The following is a 17959-nucleotide window of genomic DNA, read 5'->3' on the forward strand; positions in this document are numbered from 1 at the left end:
ACCAATCAGCTCACTCTATTGTGTATGCGGTGCAACTTCATTAATATGCATGATAGCTTCCAAGACCTGTTTACCTGTTTTCGATGGCAGAGACGACATGTTGTCTTGCCAATAAAAAAAGCGGGAGAACAAGAATTGTTTGGAAATACTTCAGTGGAGATGGAGTCGTCAGTGTTGCTTTTATTAATGTGCTGAAACGAAGGTTTTGTTTTCATTTTCCCGCTATGAGAGCGCAGCTGGACTCACGTGTGGATTACAGTGCATGCAACGCTCGACAGAAATACGTGTCTGAGGAACACTTTTTACGCGAGAGCTTTTCTTATCTGGAAATGGTGAAATCCAGAATTGCTGCTCGTCTCCTTTTAATAAAGACGCGGCTCCAGTTGGTGTTGATTGTCCTGTCTCTACAGATTTGGTTAGTGTGTGATCAGTGGTCTTTATATGTTTATTCAGATGGCAAAGTTTGTTCATATGGTCAGCAATACTTTTTCAGTCTTTAAAGACATACCTTAGTCGAATGATTTCTAAGTTACTAAAGTTTACAGTATGTTAATATGACTACAATATTATAGACTGAAAGATCTGCTGTAAATGCAGCTCTATGAGTGTAAAAATGTAAACACCGCAATCAATCTATTACCATCGTGCAGGATTTTTGTCGCATTTTATTAGAGGATAGTCTACACACACACGACTTTCTGACGCTACCTACCAAGTGCATCTAAGTTAACGAGAAATGTGGAGGGTTTTTTTCCTTTCATTCCCTGTGCGGTATCAAACGTTGCATTAAAAATACACGCTTCCAGCAGCTCCTCCAATCAAATATCTCGTTGTCATGAGGGCCATGAATGAAATGTTCCTGAATGAAAGTATCAAACTGCAGTTAAAGTCCACCATTTAATAATTTGGCAAATAATTCGATTACTGATGTCCATGTAAACACAGTCACTGTCTTTCTCCCCTGCGTCTGTGTGCTTGTTTAGCCTCTGTAAAAATAAAGCTAGCTAAATAAAAATTGTACATTTTGATTTCATGTGGACTTTAATAGCAAAATCCATGCAGAAAAACTCCCACCAATAACGAACAAAGATATCTTTAGCTTCACTCACCCTCATTAAGCGCTGTGCATGATATAATCAGTTATTCTACTTATACGCTCTTAAAATGCTTAAATATTACACATATTTTATATTGCATATTTTGCAATAAACTTGAAATGCAAAGTTACTGTAGATATATGAATAATTATCTATTTCTTAGGTATTTTTTATTTGATGGTGCATTTTGGGATTTTAGTTCTTTCACTCATTATATCCAATAAATTTACAGTTTTATACTTTTTTTTTGTCTGATTTTTATATACTTGAAAAGTTAAACTTAAAGTTTGTAATGTTGTAATTCACCTTGTAGCTGGTTAGCGCAGTCATAATGCTTTAATGCTGGCTTTTTTAAAAATTCCTGATGGGGAAAACTGATTAGTAAAATACTTCCGGATTCAGAAACACTCAAAAAACATGACATGATGGAAATGTTTTTGATGATGGATTATATAATGTAAAGCTTCTTGTGCTTAAGACAGATTTATTCGTTACAAACAACCTGGTGATCTGAACTTTCATTTTGAAAGTATTAAATGTAGTGCTTTATCCCAAAATAGGATTTAGTACACACTTCTAAGTACTTTTGATGCTAGATTCAAACTGCTTATTTAAAATGAGCCCAATCAACACAATTCTTGAGGTTTTATTGCGACAACTTAATGGTTTTAAGTTCAATCCACTTAAATTTGTTTATCTTAATCAATTTGTGTTTGGACAACATAAAGGAATTAAGTTAACTTATTAGTTGTTTTTTTTTTTACAAATTTAAGTGAATTGAACATAAAACAATTAAGTTGTCACCTAAAAAACTCAATAGTTGTGGTTTCAGTATGGAAGTAGTTTGAACAAACAGCAGACATCATTTTTATTAATGTGCTCAAAAAAATTATTACTGCTGCCTGTTCAAAATATCTGTGTGAAATGAGTTGAAACAACACAATGTTTGTCATTTCTTTGGCCAATTTATTTGTTTTATGTTCAGCCCACTTAAATTTGTAAACCATTAAGTTACCTTAAGCGTTTTGTGTTGGGACAACATGGAGGAATTGTGTTGGTGCAACTACCTTGCAAGGGGATTTGTAGTTTCCAGCATGTTTTGCGTGGGATTGAATAAAAAAAGTGGAAAATGCTGACAATAAAATTAATCTTAGGTGTTTAAAGATAATAAAAAAGACTTGTTAAAGTTTCATCTTCACTTCAGTTTTTAAATTTAGACAATTTTTATGTGATGCTTTGAGTTTTTAGATTACCACCTTGCAGAAGCAGCCATGCTTTGGGTGTTGGCAGCTTTATTAGCAAAAATGCAGGTTGTTGCTTTGAGCAGTGAGCAGTAGCTATCCTAAAATGAGTTCTGAGATCAGTCTCAATTAACTCTAACTTACGAAGTATGCTTAAAATGGCTCTTTTAGTTAATGTAGGATAACTTCAAATAAAACTAAGAGACATCGAAATGTACAGTACATAATAGACATACATGATATTATTTCAGACTTTTCAGTTTAATGGCCTGTTTCCACTGAGTGGTGCAGTACGGTACGGGTAACCTTTATCAGGCTTGGGTTTCCACTGGTAAAAGGGTACCAAAGTTTCAGTCGATGTCATTCTCACTTGAGAAAATGTCTACAGTAAAGCTCTATGAGTCATTCACATATCATATAAGGAAGCACTTCTCACAAAACAGATACTTTATACACAAATACTTGTGTACAAATGTTCATTACTAACCTAACATGATTTGATTATAACTGCAGAGCAATGACAGTGTGAAATAGCCTACGGTAACGTCTGCAATCATATGAAATAAATAAATAAATTCAACATATATGAACACATGCAGACCCTTACAGTCTCTGATATGTTACCAATTACAGAAGAACTACACACAGCAAACATTTAGTCTTCTAAAAACACCAGACAACATATTGCCTATACAGTCAGTGCAAACCTCTCATCTGTATCTATAATCTTCAGCAGCACATGTAACCTCTGTTAGAGAGTAATTCTGTCATTCAGAGTTCATAATAGTCCAAAAGGTTATGATCATAGTTAAACATGGCATGCTAGCTGAAAAAATCATTTGCTCCTTTGTTTTTTCATCGCATCAGTCTCACGTTAGTTCCTTTCTGACAGGATCGGATGTCAGAAACACTTCTATAATCACACGCACATTATTATCATCAGCTCACGAAGTTCGTTATTTCAAATATAGACGTGCACGCGAGCACAAGCGAGAAAGCAAAAGCACTTGCGCTTTAATGTAGAATTATACTTTTGCCAGGCGCCGCATCGCGCACCTCGCGAAACGGCTGAGGCTTTTATATTCGCAGCGTTTGCCGTTGTGATATTCTTTAAAGCGAAAGGGGGGGTCCAAAGAAAACCCACCGTAAAGTCAGACGGATAAGCAGAGAAGTAGGAAGTTTCCGGAACTACATCCTATCATAATATCCTTTAATATTTTTAAACTATTGATTTTTTTACTGTTTTTACACATTATTTTAATGATTATATAGATTATCTTTGAAACGCCGCATTCTGTTTGAATGGGGAAACATTACACAGGCTTGTAAAACTACAAGGCACAGGGTAGAATCGGTACCGTTCCATATTACTCAGTGCAAACAGGCCATAAGTTAAATAAATATTCAAATGTAAATAAATTTTTATGTTGATCCAACTCAAATGCATTTAACTGTGCTAATAGTTTTTTTTAGTTGGTGCTAAACAAATTTACTGAATGGAAATCCTGCCCTCGGTTAAATTGAGTTCATCAGTTAATATTTTGAGTGTGTAGTTACCCAACATTTAAATCATTTTGCTTGAATTTCCAAGAGCAAATAAATATTTCATCATTAACATTACACATAATTACACACCATTATTTTGGTCATGCTTCCCACCTCCTCTGAATCCACTCTGACTAAAGCAGTCATCCTTTAATAATGTTCATCACCGCTCTCTCATTTCTCTCCCACCCCAGAGGCTCTCCAATCATATCCATAGACTCTGATTACTATCACCACAATGTGATTAGCCTGACTATGGTGATGTGTTGTTTAATTTCCTGCCGGGGTTTGACACTGCATCTCCATTTCGGCTCTAAAACTCTCTGCACTGCTGCACCTCCCCCCTCAGAGCAGCCATTGGTCATCGTTTTACATCAGCCAATGTGAGCTGGAAACAGTCTTTTACAGCAGCTGCACTGAGAGGAATTAAACACAGAAATGCAACACAATTTGTGTAGCATCCAAAAAAAAAAAACACAATTATGCATAAACATGTCAGATGCATCGTGAACAATTTGTCTTGCTAATGCACTCTAAAATTTAACAAATGCATTTGGACTTTTAGTTAAACTCAAATGTGCTTTTGATTGAATTAAATGGTCACACTTTATAATAAGATTGCATTAGTTATTGTAATCACTAATGCAAACTAAGAACACTTGTACAGCATTTATTTAATCATTCATCAGTTCATATTCATAATCAGTTCATAATTTGCTAATGCATTATTAAAATCCAATATTGTGCTTGTTAACATTAGGCCTGTCACGATAAGGAAGTTTTGTTGTGTGATAATTTGTCACAGAAATTGCAATATTATTGTCATTTTGAGATCATTTTTTGCCACTGATTATGTAACAGCACAATAATGCAAATAGCCATGAACACTTTCAAAAACTGATCATCATTAGGGTTATTTAGATTCTGTAATTTGATGTTAAAAAGGTAAATTGTCCTATTATATATATTGTTAAATGTCCTAAAATGTCCAATTACAGGTGAAACATAAATGTCATAAAAAAATTACTTTAATGTTATTTGTGAATTTGTGTGCGTATAAATATACACACACACACACACACACACACACACACACACACACACACACACACACACACACACACACACACACACATATATATATACATCGTTATCTCTCCTAATATGATACAGTTACATTATACAATAACTAACCTTAACTATAGGAAAATTATTTTTAAGGGTTATCAATTACTGTATTATTTTGTTTTTTTTTAAAGCTTGACAAACAGTACTTTTATGTATATTGTCTTTTGAATTAATTTTATTTCACATTATAATAATGAGAAGACATTTTTGCATTTTATAATAATAATAATAATAATAATAATAATTTAGCTCAAATTCACTCCTTTATTATATTAGGCATGGATAGTCTTTTAAAGAATTTAAAGTATCCCTGAAGAGTCACTTCTTTATTTTATCGCCTATTTGTGAGGTGATTTTTTTTATTAGTTTTATATTCACATTTTTACATTTTCTATTAATAATTGATCAGTTTATATGTTTCTGACTTGTTTTATTTTATATATACATAACATTTAACCTCTGCATAATAGATTTCTCTGCTATGCTTGTATTTCTTAAGTGTAAAGTGTTTCAGAATTAAGCTTTGAAGGTAAAATATAAAAATAAATTGCAATGTTAATAATGTCACTCAACAGTATATGAATCAACGACATTCTCAGTTATTATTCCACAAATGTAACATTTGCCATTGAAGTTTGTGGCTGGCAAAAAGCGGGAACTGTCACTCTCTCCCTGTAACAGTCCAGTCTATCATTCTGATCTTGCCTGTATAAGGCTCAAAGTGACATCTCACATCAAACATGCATCAAGGGGCTCTACCGCTAACTGACAGCCTACACTTCACTCACAGTATCTCAGTCAAACAGATCAGCTGCGACAGGCAGATAGTGACAGAGGTTCAAACTAGCAAAGACAAACTGTGAAAATAAAAAAACACAGCATGCCACTCTAAATACATTGAGATACACCTAATGCAAAACACACATGACATAACGCAGTGTAGTACTGAGTACAATCTAGCAGTCACCAACACCCTGAAGCAGATAATGACTAATTCTGCAGAAATGTGACGGAGTGCAGGCCAGTGAACCACAAGACAAAAAGAAAACACATTTGGACATTCTAGCACAGTTTATTACACCACTCATCACAAAATAAAGGAAATGTACTCTTAAATGAGCATCTGTGCCAGACATGCAAAAGTACAATCTTTGGTGGTGTGTAATTCTGTGGTTTAAAAGATGACGATGAATGACTATATGTATTTATATGCCAGAATTTCCATTCTGTCTAACTCTTTTTGCAATGAAAGCTGCACCTGATCTGGCACAAAACAAAGCGAAAGCAGTTCCTTTGATCTGAGGGAGTAAATAAAATATGTTCAGCCTTGTTCAACATGAGACAGAGGGATGATATCGCAGTACTAGATGTTTAGGAACATCATTACCAACTCAATTCATTACGATTTCAGCGAAAAACAAACAGCATTGTTTATTCTTCAAAGGAGGTTTCTCTGTGTAGCACTTCTGAAAAAGCGGAGTTCAAAGAGAAAGAATATAACTTGAATCAATTAACCTCAATTCACACATGCTCGCTCTGACACAGAGAGTTAGGAACTGAAGCACTGGAGGGGGTGGGAAGGAGAAAAAGGAGAGCACGAAGAAGGTAATGCAAGAGGGCTTTGATTTACTTGTGTCTGGTGATGCCATAGTGGAGACAATGACCGGAGGTCCAGTACGCCGGCTCAGCTTCTGATTAGCCAGGTTCATATTTTGGCCTGGAACGGCACCTCCAATGGGTACTAGGGCTCCATCTGAGGACACTCCAGCTTTGCGCATTACTTGTGGGCCTAAATGGGGACTGGGCATGGGTGACATTGTAGCCAAGCTTCGATCCCTCTTCATTAACTCCATTGGTACGGTATAGTTGGTGGTGTATGCTTTCGGGGCTTGCTGGGGTGCCAAAGCAGGTACAGTCATTGACTGGGGAACTGCAGATAGAGCTGGCAATGGCATTGCATGAATTTGGGGTGGCAAAGCTGCCATTTGTTGTTGTATTCCTGGTAAATGTGCTGGAATGGCAACCTGTTGGGACATTGCAGTCACAGGTAATCCAGAATGTGGATTGTAACCTGACAATGGTCGAGGTTGGACAGGAACCATAGCACCACTGTATACCCCGGAAACCCTGGGTCCAGGATACCCACTGGTCTCAAGAAGCTGCTGGGAGGGAGCACTGCTGGGTCTGCGACTGTAGCCATCACCAATTCTCGGAGACATAGTCTGCATGGGGGTAGAGGGTGGCTGGATATACTGCGACTCCAAGCCTGGAGTCAAGGGTGGTGGCTGGTGCACGTAGATGTCACTGCGATGGCTGAAGCTGTTGGATCTGCCGCGGGCTGGAGCGCTGGGATGCAGGGGGGTAGCAGGTACAATTTCAGGTGGTCGTTTGCAGCAAAGCACAACACGAGAGAGAACCCTGGCTTGGCCCAAGTTGGGGGCAACTGAACGCACATCATTTTCCTCCATAACGGCCAACATTGCAGTGGAGTCAAAGCCCTGCTGCAGTAGAGAATTGATGGTGCTTTCCGAGAGGCCCTCTTTATGCAACAATGCCAGAAACTCAGGGTCTGCATTTTTTTTAGGGTCTACAGGAGCCACTGGGGTCTGAGGGACAGAAGGAGGAGGAGCAGCAGTGAGAGGCTGAGCAGGAAGCTGAGGTAATGGAGCAGGAATAACGGCCACACCTGGAGTGGTAACTGGGGCAGGGGCAACAGGGGGAACTGGTGTGTAGATAGGATTTGGGGATGCCACAGGTTGCACATGTGGAACTTGCTGCACTGGCTGAACTTGTGGTACCTGCTGAACTTGCTGTACTGGTTGCATTTGCTGCACTGGCTGAACTGGTTGCATCTGTTGCACTGGCTGAGCTTGCTGCATTTGTTGCACTGGCTGAGCTTGCTGCATTTGTTGCACTGGCTGAACCTGCTGCATTTGTTGCACTGGCTGAACCTGCTGCATTTGTTGCACTGGCTGAACCTGCTGCATTTGTTGCTGTTGTATTTGCTGTTGCATTTGTTGCTGCTGTTGGGCTTGCTGTTGCTGCTGTATGGTGTATGGTGAGGGGTTTTCCGGATGCATGACCATACCTCGGGAAGTTCCATCCATTCCTTGAGCAACTGGATCAACCACCAGGCATGTGGCCGTTGGCTGATGAGGATCAATTGGCCTTCCGTTAACATCACTGTAGACTGTATGGCTAGTGAGTGAGGCAGGAGGCTCAGCGGCGTAACGGGGAGAATTTGGCTCCATTATATAACGAGCCGGAGATTGCGCTCTGCTTGGAATGCGCTGTCCTTCATGCATCATTTTGGTGCCAGGAGTTGCAGGTAGGGGTCCAGACAGCATCGGGTCTCGGTAAATACGACCCATGTCATGAACAGTTGGAGGTGGGGGAGGAGGTACACCAGGTGTTGGGGCAACAGAACCAGGACGACCTCCTGAGCCCTGCTCCCAAATCTGACGAGGACCTGCCATCATCCCATAATGTGAAGATGACCTATTCAGAGAATGAGGCTGTTCGCCACGATAGAAACCCTCTGTTGGCCGGGATGGCATGCCTGGGTCTTGCTGATAATAGTCATGGGGTGGCATGGTCCCACGATGAGCTATTGGTGGTCGGTCATAATGGCTGTTCAACTCAGGAACGGAGCTCTTTCTTATGTTACGGGGGTCCGGGCGATCCAAATAGCCTTGGTTATAAAGAGATTCCTGGTAGGCTTCTGGCTCCCGTTTCAAATCGAGGTCAGGAGGACGCACTCCAGGCGCTGGTTCATACCATCCCCCTCCTGCATCCGCTCCGTAGCTCAGCGAGTTGCGTCGACCAGCCATCCGGGCCTGCTGCTCGTAAACACTGTCACTGCGCTCCCAATGACCCTCATTCCCACCCAGCGTGTCCCAGCTCTGGGATCGGCCGATCGGCAACTGCTTACTGGAGATCAACATGAGGAAAAGATATACCTTACTCACAGGGAAGAAAAGTAAGAGATGTTTTCCTTTAAATTTCTAGATGCAGGCTGATGTCAAGTGGTGTAAGGAAGGAGGGTGAACGAAAAAAGATATACAAAACAGAAGATATTGCTTTTCACCTGAGGTCCAGTAGTAATTTCTGTGTCCCGTCTCTATCACAGTGGAAAGGTCTGGCTATCAAATGGCTCCTCTCGCTTGGTGATCGCTGAATAATTAATCTGGGGAATACTGCTGGTGGTGATGGAAGCAGGAAAGAGGACACCATGCACTCTCACAAATAACGCTGGTAGGTAGGTGAAGCCTGCCTGACTACTCCATTGTGGCAATGCAAAGCGACAAGCGTGAATAGATGGAGGGGAAAGAAAAAGAGAGAAAACAGAGACAGGAAGGAAAATTTTAACAAGGGGAGGGATGGCGTGGGGGAGGCAGGGGCTTGTGATAATCCAGCGAGGCTGATCCTCTCCAACTCTGAACATTTTACTCGTTCAGATTGCTATGAGGGATTACAGACCAAATAAAGCCAGCTTAAATCCACTCTTCTCCCTCGTGACGTCACAAGCAAACACATACAACAAAAAAAATCTGTCCCTGATGATAATGAACACAATGAAATCCCTTCAAATGGGAACACATGATGCCATGGACACACTTACCTGAATATGCCAGTGCTCAAGGTGGTCTGTAAGTCTTTCAAAGGCCTGGCCAGCTGGCACTGAGCTGAAGGTCTTTGCTTGATTCCAAGAGGTGGGCCCCAAGAGGCGGGCCAGTGAAACTAATACAGATCTAATGCAGCAGGGCAAAATCATGTAGCACTGTCAGGAAACGTCAAATCCTGATTGAACAATAATCCTATGATGGGCCAGCAATGCCTGCAGAGCTCGGCAAATGAAGAGATCCAGCATCACCCCTCATCTACTGCGTTATGACCCGAGCTAACACCAGCACAGCTATATGAACCACTGCCTTCACATACAGACCAACAATGAGGTCACAAAGCTTCGGGATTACAATACTGCTGAACAAAACAACAAAAAAAATCTGCTTAATTACAAAACCAATCAGGGGTGCGTTTCCCAAACAACGATGTAATTCGCGGCTGAACTATCATAGTACAATTCATCTTTTGGGAAAAGAACGATGTGGTGAAGAGTGTTTCCAAAAGCCAGTAGTTTTTCCTGTCATAGGTCCATCGTTTGAACCATGTTAATTATAAACATAAATAAAACATAAAATCACTTACAGAAGCCAACACGTATTCTATTATCATATGTAAATCATATAAATAAATACATTAACGAGGCTATTTATTAAGAAATGAAATTTAATATTTATTATTTATTAGGAAATGAAACATACAGTACAGAGACTTAATAAATAACCTACTATAAATTAAAAGCATTAACGTATGCTATGTTTTTTGTTTTCGTAAGTGTTGAAGACGTAACTTAATTCCTAATAAAAGAATAAATTCCGCTTTTAAAAAATAGGTCACCTACAGCTTTCATCATGAGCCACGGCTGTGTTCCAAATTACATCAATGCTTTCAGAGGGCACTGCGAAGGGAGCACAATTGATAAATGAAGATGGCTAAAACTGCAAAAATACTTTAAAAGCAAATTACACCTAAGAGTGACGACTTCAAAGCCTTTTTTAATAATTCCAAGTTTAAATGTTAGAATGTTCTAAATGAATAGGGCATAGGGGGAGTAACTGGAATTAGAACACACCCCGGAACTATGTTTCTAACTGCAGCTCCAGTGGTGTAGTTGCAAGCATACAAGTTTGCGATGCAGTTTGCGAATGTTCGTTAGAACGATGGATTTGGGAAATGCCAAGTCAACAAACTATGTTTGTAACAAAGGAACTTGTGACCTTAGTTGGCAAACGATGGCTTTCGGAATTGCACCCCAGATCAGATGCAAATTGAACAGCTTTTGGGAAACATTTATAACATGCTGTATTTCTGACATTTCTTAAGATGTCAGAACCACTCTAATAGTCTTAATTGATCTCTAAAGAGACATTTTACCCAAAAATGTATGAAATAAAGGTACAAAACCTGCCACTAGGGTAGTACTTTTTCCAAAAGGCAAAGTTTTGTACCTTAAAATGTACATATTAATTCCTAAATATTATTAATATATTAATTATTATAAATATGTACCTTAGAGTACAAAAAAAGGTAAAAATTGTACCATTAAGATTTCAAAGTGCACCTGTAAGGTGTTTTACACTGTTTTATAACTATATTTCTGATAGTGTCTCATTTACTCACACTCCAAACCTCCATTACATTACTCTTTGTTGAAACACAAAAGAAATACTTCAAATTTTTCAGTGGATTATTGTCCACATAATAAAAGTCAATGAGGCACAAAGTTTAACAGCATTTCTCAAAAATTATGTTGCCTTATTAACAAGAACACAAATGCATACAGCTATGAATTTATTACTATATTATGAAAGAATAGTAATTTTTGGGGTGGACCGCCCCCTTAATATACAATGAAGACATTTATTCTATAAACAAAGAAACCATTGCCCCATGTTGTGCACTTCCCCACTGAGAAAGCATGCCTATGTTATTAAGATAAGCATTATAAAACCCACAGGGGGTGAAGCCGGAAATCTGGGACATCAAATACAAACTACAATATCTAAAGGCTTGCAAATATGTCTTTCATGGAAAACATTCCATCAGCGTGAATGTTAACATGGTTGAAACTGAAGTTTTTGGTTTAGGAAAAGCTTTTTGTTGTGAACAGATTTTGCCCACCTGCCACTAAAACACTCCACCCAAATCCTCTCTGATCCCCCACAAACACCAGAGAGAGGGGAGATGGAGAGAGAGCAACAGAGAGAGACTTGCGAGGATCAAATTAATAGGGCATATTTTCAGACTATCTATTGTCATCGTGATGCATTCTGCATCTTGATCGAATCTGGAGATTTGGACAGTTTTAAAGTGACTTGCAGCTCTGTTTTGATCTTTTTTCTTCTAACACACCATGTGATGCCTTGTATTACAGCTATGGCAGGAGTTTGACTAAGGCTTTTCAAGCTTGTTGTTCAGAATCAGCAATGCATGTATGCATGAGCATTTCCAGATTGCAAATAATACAACAGTTTCCTGAGGTCTGATTTATATAAATGGCACAGAAACCTTCCTAAAAGTGACCATACACCAGAATAAATGTATTTATGTTATAATAATTAGGGCTCATACGACAATTTAAAGTGGTTTAATTACAGTAAGTCAGTATTTAAGTTAATTTAAAAGTGTAAGTAAATGTAAAGTTAAGTTTATTTAAAAGTTTACTTACATCTGCACACATTCTCCCATCAAGTTTGTTTTTTATCAGAACTTGTGCATGGGAAGTGGTTTACACACACATTTCCGCCTTGGTTTTGTGATGTTTATAAATAAGACCTGTGGTGTGTGTTTTCAAAAACCAGGTTATACAAAACACATACCAAAAAAAATATTCTCAGATCACACGTAAAGTAGAGGTTGACCAATTAATAGGATTCCTGATTAATCAGGAACAACATCTCAATCGAATATCTAAAGAATAGATGAAAAGTATAAGTAGGCTATATGTATGGGTTGACTGAAAAAAATGTATGAATACTAATTTAAAAATAATTACTACTTGACTAAAAACATCAAATAAGATCAACAAAACTTAAAACAAACTATTTTGGAAGAAAATGGTCTTCTTTAAGTGCCGATCACGCTGAACGTGTTTTTACATTCTGAGAACGAAAGGTGCGCGTTTTATCTTGCTCGGCAATGACTGAATCAGCTGGGTATTGTCCGCAAGCGTTGCAGTTAGGGCTGTGCAATTAATCGAAAATCCAATTTGATTTCTATTTTGGCTTCTAACGATTATGAAAAACCATTAATCGAGATAAATGATTATTGCATCATATACCGCCCCTTTCCAGTTGTACACGTGTCGCTCTTAAAAGCGCGAAAGACCGCATGCTTCTGTGTGTGTGTGCGGCGCGCCCACACAGTCCGAAGCATGAGGTCAGCAATTGGTCTCATTCGCACACTGAGACGAGCAGAGCGCACACATCTCATCTTAACGTCAGCGCTTTAATGGTCAAATAGGTGTCAAAACGCGGTGTTTAGTGATTATTAATATTAACCCTCAATTGCGTATTAAACAAATGAGTTGAGAATCAAAAGACACGTGAAAGAGAAACCATTCAAGTCAAAATGCCCTAAATAGATTGCAATTAGTACAAAATGCGGCTGCGAGACTCCTGACAGGGACTCGCAAGTTCGAGCACATATCCCCAGTTCTTTCCTCTCTGGGCTGGCTGCCTGTTAGGTCACGGATTGATTTTAAACTATTAATCTTTGTTTTTTAAATCTTTAAACAATCTGGCAACGTCTTACTTATACCTGCTACATGTATGCAATCCTGGTAGGTCACTAAGGTCTTCTGATGAATTTATTCTATCAATACCAAGGTCCCAGTGTAAGCGAAGTGGGGATCTGGCTTTTGCTGTTGTCGCCCCAAAACTCTGGAACGGGCTTCCGCCCCACATCAGACATGCTCCAACTCTATCTGTTTTTAAAAAGCATTTGAAACACCATCTTTGTTCTTTAGTATTTGAGCCTTTTTAATGTTGAGGGGTTTGCCTTATGTTTTAATTGTTATGTATGTGATGTAGATTTTATTTTTAGTATTGATTGTGTTCAGCACTTTGGGCAACGTTGTGTTGTAAAAAATGTGCTTTATAAATAAACTAACTAATTAAAGCGACAGCATGCAAATTCCTGCTGCCACCTGTTTGAATCATTATTAAACAAAACGAGAAAATCCCCCATTGCTTTGGACTTTTGTAGCTAAAGTGTTTTTCTTACAGTAAAGATGCTTAAAGCACAGTTTGTTTCATATTATTATTTTAATGTATTTATTTCTCTTTCCTTTGCAGGGTGGAAAATAACTGTATATATGCAGTTGAAGTCAGAATTATTAGCCCTCCTGAATATTAGCAGCTCTTTTTCCCCAATTTCTGTTTAATGGAAAGAAGATTTCTGAAAATAATAGTTTTAATAACTCATTTCTAATAACTCATTCATTTTAACTTTGCCATAATGACAGCACATAATATTTGACTAGATATTTTTCAAAATACAAGCATTCAGATTCAAAGTGTGATTCAAAGGCTTTATTAGTGTAATAAGGCAGTTCATTGTATAACAGTAGTTTCTTCTGCAGACAATCAAAAATATATATTGCTAATAATATAGACCTTAAAATGGGTTTCAAAATATTTAAACTGCTTTTATTCTAGCCAAAATAAAACAAATAAGCCTTTCTCCAGAAGCAAAAATATAGGAGGAAATACTGTTAAAATTCCTTGCTCTGTTAAACATCATTTGGGAAATATTTATTTAAAAAAAATTTCTCAGGAGTGCTTGTAATTGTGACTTCAACTGAAAATTGTTTTGAATAATCGTGATTAAAGTTATGAGCAAAATAATAGTGATTATGATTTTTACCAAAATCGAGCAGCCCTAGTTGCTGTTGATATTATTATAATTTGAACATTTAATAACATTGTGATATTCAAGATTTGTAAAGTCATACAGCTCCGGATAACTCAAAACAGTAAACACTAGTCTCTCCTCCATCTTCAAATGTCTCCGTAATCATCTTGACAACAAAAACACTGCTTTCACCTCAACAAAAACCACGCCTCTGCTTTCATCTAATTGGAGAATGAAAAAGACGCAAGTGACATAATTTTTTTTCTGCTCAGAGTTGACTTGTTTTTAACTGCAGGCGCACAGTGCGCAATGGCAAAATGCGAGGTGCAGCTGGGGGTTAAAGCACGAGCAGTGCAGGGTGCATAAGCTGCGCACAAAATGCTGGCGGCCATTAGTAAACCACTCAAAAAAGGCGGCTCTCAACGCAGAAAGCATGGTCGGTGTGATCGGCGCGCTTATGTTCCAAAAATGTGAGGCGCATCTCACTGCCTTTTTTGTTGACAAGAAAAAAAAAAGCAAAGTGAGCTTTTTACATCACTGGGCAATGACTGAATCAGTGTGTGTGTTGCTGTTGATACTGTTATAATTGTAATATTTCATAATAGTGTGATATTCAAGATTTGTAAAGTCATACAGCTCTGGATAACTTATAACAGGGGTTCCCAAACTTTTCAGCCCGCGACCCCCAAAATAACAATGCTAGTGACTCGTGACCCCCAATATCCTCTGAGGTGGTTATACATACAGAAACCTTGCATGCAATGACGCAGACACACCAATCAAATTTGTGTCAGTGCTTTAAATGTGCCAGAAAGTATAACCTGATGTTATAAAATCAAAATGCATCTGACGCTATTGCTGCCTTTAATATAATGTAATTACCCCAGGGGTCGCAATCCAATAGAACTAGTAACTATGAGCTACTATAGTAACTATATAGTATATAGTAACTATAAACGACTATTTTTATTTTCAGTATAGTTATGGATAAAATATGATATGTTAATTCTTATGGTTTAATAACAATAAATAGATTTTTGGAAATCACCAGGCGACCCCCCTTCATTGCCCCGCGACCCCTCGGGGGGTCCCGACCCCCACTTTGAGAACCACTGACTTATAACAGCAACCACTAGTCTCTCCTCCATCTTTAAAAGTCTCTGTAGTCGTCTTGACAACAAAAACACTGCTGTCACCTCAATGGAAACCCCGCCTCTGCTTTCATTTGATTAGAGAATGAAAAACACATGAGTGACGTAGCACGCTTTTCCCGCTCAGAGTTGACTTGTTTTCAACTGGTGCACAGTGCGCAACGGCAAAAACATGAGGTGCAGCAGGCGGTTAAAACGCGAGCTGTACAGGGTGCATAAGCAGTGCGCAAAATGATCACAGCCGTTAGTAAATCATTCAAAAATGGCTCCTCTCAACGCAGAAAGCGCGTTACACCATATTTACGTAATAATCAGGTACAGTCAGAGTCCCTACATAAAAAATATATATGTTATTTACAGGGATTAGTCCCTTTATTCATCAGGGGTCGCCACAGAGGAATGAACCGCCAACTTATACAGCATATGTTTTACACAGTGGATGCCAACTCAGTACTGGGAAACACCCATACACTTTCACATGCACACTCATACATTACAGCCAATTTAGTTTATTCAGTTCACCTATAGCGCATGTCTTTGGACTGTGGGGAAAACTGGAGCACCCAGAGGAAACCCACAAAAACACGGGGAGAACACACAAACTCCACACAGAAACGCCAACTAACCCAGCTGGGACTCAAACTTTTTTGCTGCAAGGTGACAGTGTTAACCACTGAGCCACCGTGTCGCCCCATTGAAAATATAGTATATTAATATTACATAAAGTTCTTAAGTTACTGTTTTTAGTGAAATCCATCAGTCCGACTCTAACAAAGTGTCACAGAAAGGCAGGTTTATTAATACTCTAATATATATATATACATATACATATATACATATACATATATATATACATATATACATATACATATATATATATATATATATATATATATATATATATATATATATATACATATATATATATATATATATGTATATATATATATATATGTATATATATATATATATGTATATATATATATATATATATATATATATATATATATATATATATGTATAAATATGTGTGTGTGTGTGTACACACACACACACACACACACACACACACATATATATATATATATACATACATATATATATATATATATATATATATATATATATATATATATATATATATATATATATATATATATATATATATATACTGTATATATACATATATATGTGAACACTTTCAGTATCAGAAAAAGTGCATTTCTAATCAACTGTGATCATGCCTTATCAATGCATTGCTTTCTGGCACTGACTTTTATGGTGGAATCCAATATATCAAGCTCCATAATTATACTGCCTACCTTTTGGAGCGCAGCGTTGACGCCTTAGCAGTTTACTAGGGTTTGGAACAGAGCAACAGCAAGTGTGTAATACAGCCAAATGAAATCTAATCTCTGTCGAAGAGCTGTTAGTTCCATTTGTAACTTGCACACATGCAGCGAGGATTATTTTGGCTTCTTAAATAACTGCGGTACAATTACCAAAAATAAAAAAATATATAAAAATATGCATGAATCAGCACAGTTGCATCACAACAGAAAAATCAAGTAGTGCAGTATCATGGCAACAGTGTCTACTTTATCTATCTGCAGAACTTTAAAGAACAAAAGAGAGCAAGACGGAGAGGCAGAAACAAAGGGGAAAGACAGAGAATTTTCATAAATCCTTTGTGCCCGAGAGACTGCGACTAATCTAATACAAAAACCCTGTGGGACGTTTGGCTTCAACAAGCTTCTCTGGCTATCTGGGAATACATGTGTAAGCAATTTTATACATGACTACTAATACGAGAGCTCTTTGGAGGAAACAAATTCATAAAAAGGGGGATATGAAGTGATTAAAAGCAGAATGCAGCAAAATGAAACATTACATCAACTAATTGACTCTCCTCCTTATTCTTAATGCTGTGTATACTGTTTATACCAGCACAGACTCAATGCAAATACAAGCTTTGGCCTACATTTTAGTGAAAAGTAAAATATGTTTCTCCTGCTAAGTTTTTTGGGTGTTTCAGATAACAAATACACAAGAGTGCAATATTTCTTATGCAAAATTATTTAGTTTATATAAAGAAAACAACCAAGACAACCAACCAGTGGGTCTAAATGTCATTATAAACCTACTAATGTCTGGAGCCAGATTAGTCTCAAACACAATTCACATTCACAACATCTAATTTGAAAATTCAAAACACGATTTATAAACACACAAATCCAATTTGCAAATACAAAATATGATTCAAAAATACACAAATACAGTTCGTAAATTCAAAACACGATTCATGAACACCCAAATCCAA

The 17959-nt window shown here is 37.8% G+C and overlaps 1 protein-coding gene across 21 annotated transcripts in view; it reads right to left on the reverse strand.

Annotated features, from left to right (window-relative positions):
* The window catches only part of ctbp2a (C-terminal binding protein 2a), a 126996-nt gene that overhangs the window by 60344 nt on the left and 48693 nt on the right, over positions 1 to 17959 (reverse strand). For 3 of the 21 annotated variants that reach the window (XM_087289468.1, XM_087289470.1, XM_087289469.1), the window contains exons 1-2: positions 9099 to 9349; positions 8100 to 8941 (exon numbers count right to left, since the gene is read on the reverse strand). In XM_087289468.1, the coding sequence (XP_087145594.1) occupies positions 8100 to 8941; positions 9099 to 9244 (988 nt within the window). In that variant the 5' untranslated portion in view covers positions 9245 to 9349. 21 annotated transcript variants of the gene reach the window in all.

This window comes from Danio rerio, chromosome 17 (assembly GCF_052040795.2).
Source record: "Danio rerio strain M-AB ecotype USA chromosome 17, GRCz13ab, whole genome shotgun sequence".
Taxonomy (NCBI): Eukaryota; Metazoa; Chordata; class Actinopteri; order Cypriniformes; family Danionidae; genus Danio; species Danio rerio.